The 1,134-nt window shown below is 53.6% G+C and overlaps 1 protein-coding gene across 1 annotated transcript in view; it reads left to right on the forward strand.

The window, feature by feature from the left end:
* PRPF40B (pre-mRNA processing factor 40B) overlaps positions 1–1,134 on the forward strand; it is a 21,117-nt gene that overhangs the window by 17,447 nt on the left and 2,536 nt on the right. Inside the window, exon 19 of the mRNA XM_007452271.1 lies at positions 911–1,027. Coding sequence (XP_007452333.1) covers positions 911–1,027 — 117 coding nt within the window. The remainder of the gene's footprint in view (positions 1–910; positions 1,028–1,134) is intronic.

The raw sequence follows: 1,134 nt of genomic DNA on the forward strand, positions 1-1,134 counted from the left end.
CAGCAGGAAGGCCGGGGCAAGTTCGAGCTGAGTGGAGGGAGAGGGAGGGAACCTGGGCCCATGCCCCAGACCTCGCACACCAGTGGCTCCACTTTCCACTGAGTCATCTTGGGCCAAGTGAGAGAACTCTCCTAAGCCTCTGCTTCACTGGGGTGTTTTGAGGCTTAGGTGAGAAGCACAGCGCCAGGTCTGTGTATGGTGTTTTAAATAGTGTTTCGGGAGTTGTACACCAGATGGCCTCTATTTCTCCCGTGGATGAGGTGATCTGTGTGGGTGTAGTGCTTAAAAGTAGGGGCTTTGTTGTTAGAAAGACCTGGGGCAGAATTCTCAGTTCAGCCGTATATTAGCCCTGAAGACTTTGGGCAATTGGCGCTAGTTCCTCCAAACCTTGGTTTCTTCTTGTGCATAAAATTAGGATACTAGGACTTGTGCTTAAATTCAGATACGTGAGGATTAAATGAGATAATGTGTGTGAAACACTCAGCATGGTACCTGATACATAGTAAGCACTCGATAAATATAGCCAGAGGGTGGGACCTGCAGATGCTGGAATGCAAGGAACTTACTGAGCAGCAGGAGGACCCAGCAGGGGCTCAAGCTTTAAGCCAAAGGGACAAAGAATTAATTGTGAGAAACACACACGCACACCCTGCACACCTGCCCCTGTGATCCAACCCCCCCGCCCCCAGTTCCCTGTGACAACCAAGCCAAGGGTGGGCATGGGAGTCTTAATTATCAGATGGTGAGGACTTGGACTTGGTCTCCAAGTGCATCCCAGTCCTGTGGATCCCTTCCGGGGGAGGGGGCTCCTTGAGCATCCTGTAGTCTGACCCTTGCCTGCTCTGGAGGCCAGCCAGCTTCAGGTTCGGGCCTGTGGTGCCCCCTGCTTCATGCGCTGCTGTGCCCACAGGACCGGGGCTTCTGCGTGGAGGTGAACACAGCCTTTGAGGACTTCGCCCACGTCATAAGCTTTGACAAGAGGGCTGCTGCGCTGGATGCAGGCAACATCAAGCTGACTTTCAATAGTGTGAGGGGCCACGTGGGGTGGGGCTGTAGCCAGGGCTCCGTTCTGACTCGTCCCTCACTCTTGTTCCACGCCTTCTCACTCACTGCCCCAGTGTGACTCTTTTCTTT

The sequence above is a fragment of the Lipotes vexillifer genome, unplaced genomic scaffold, assembly GCF_000442215.2.
Source record: "Lipotes vexillifer unplaced genomic scaffold, Lipotes_vexillifer_v1.1 scaffold422, whole genome shotgun sequence".
Classification (NCBI taxonomy): domain Eukaryota; kingdom Metazoa; phylum Chordata; class Mammalia; order Artiodactyla; family Lipotidae; genus Lipotes; species Lipotes vexillifer.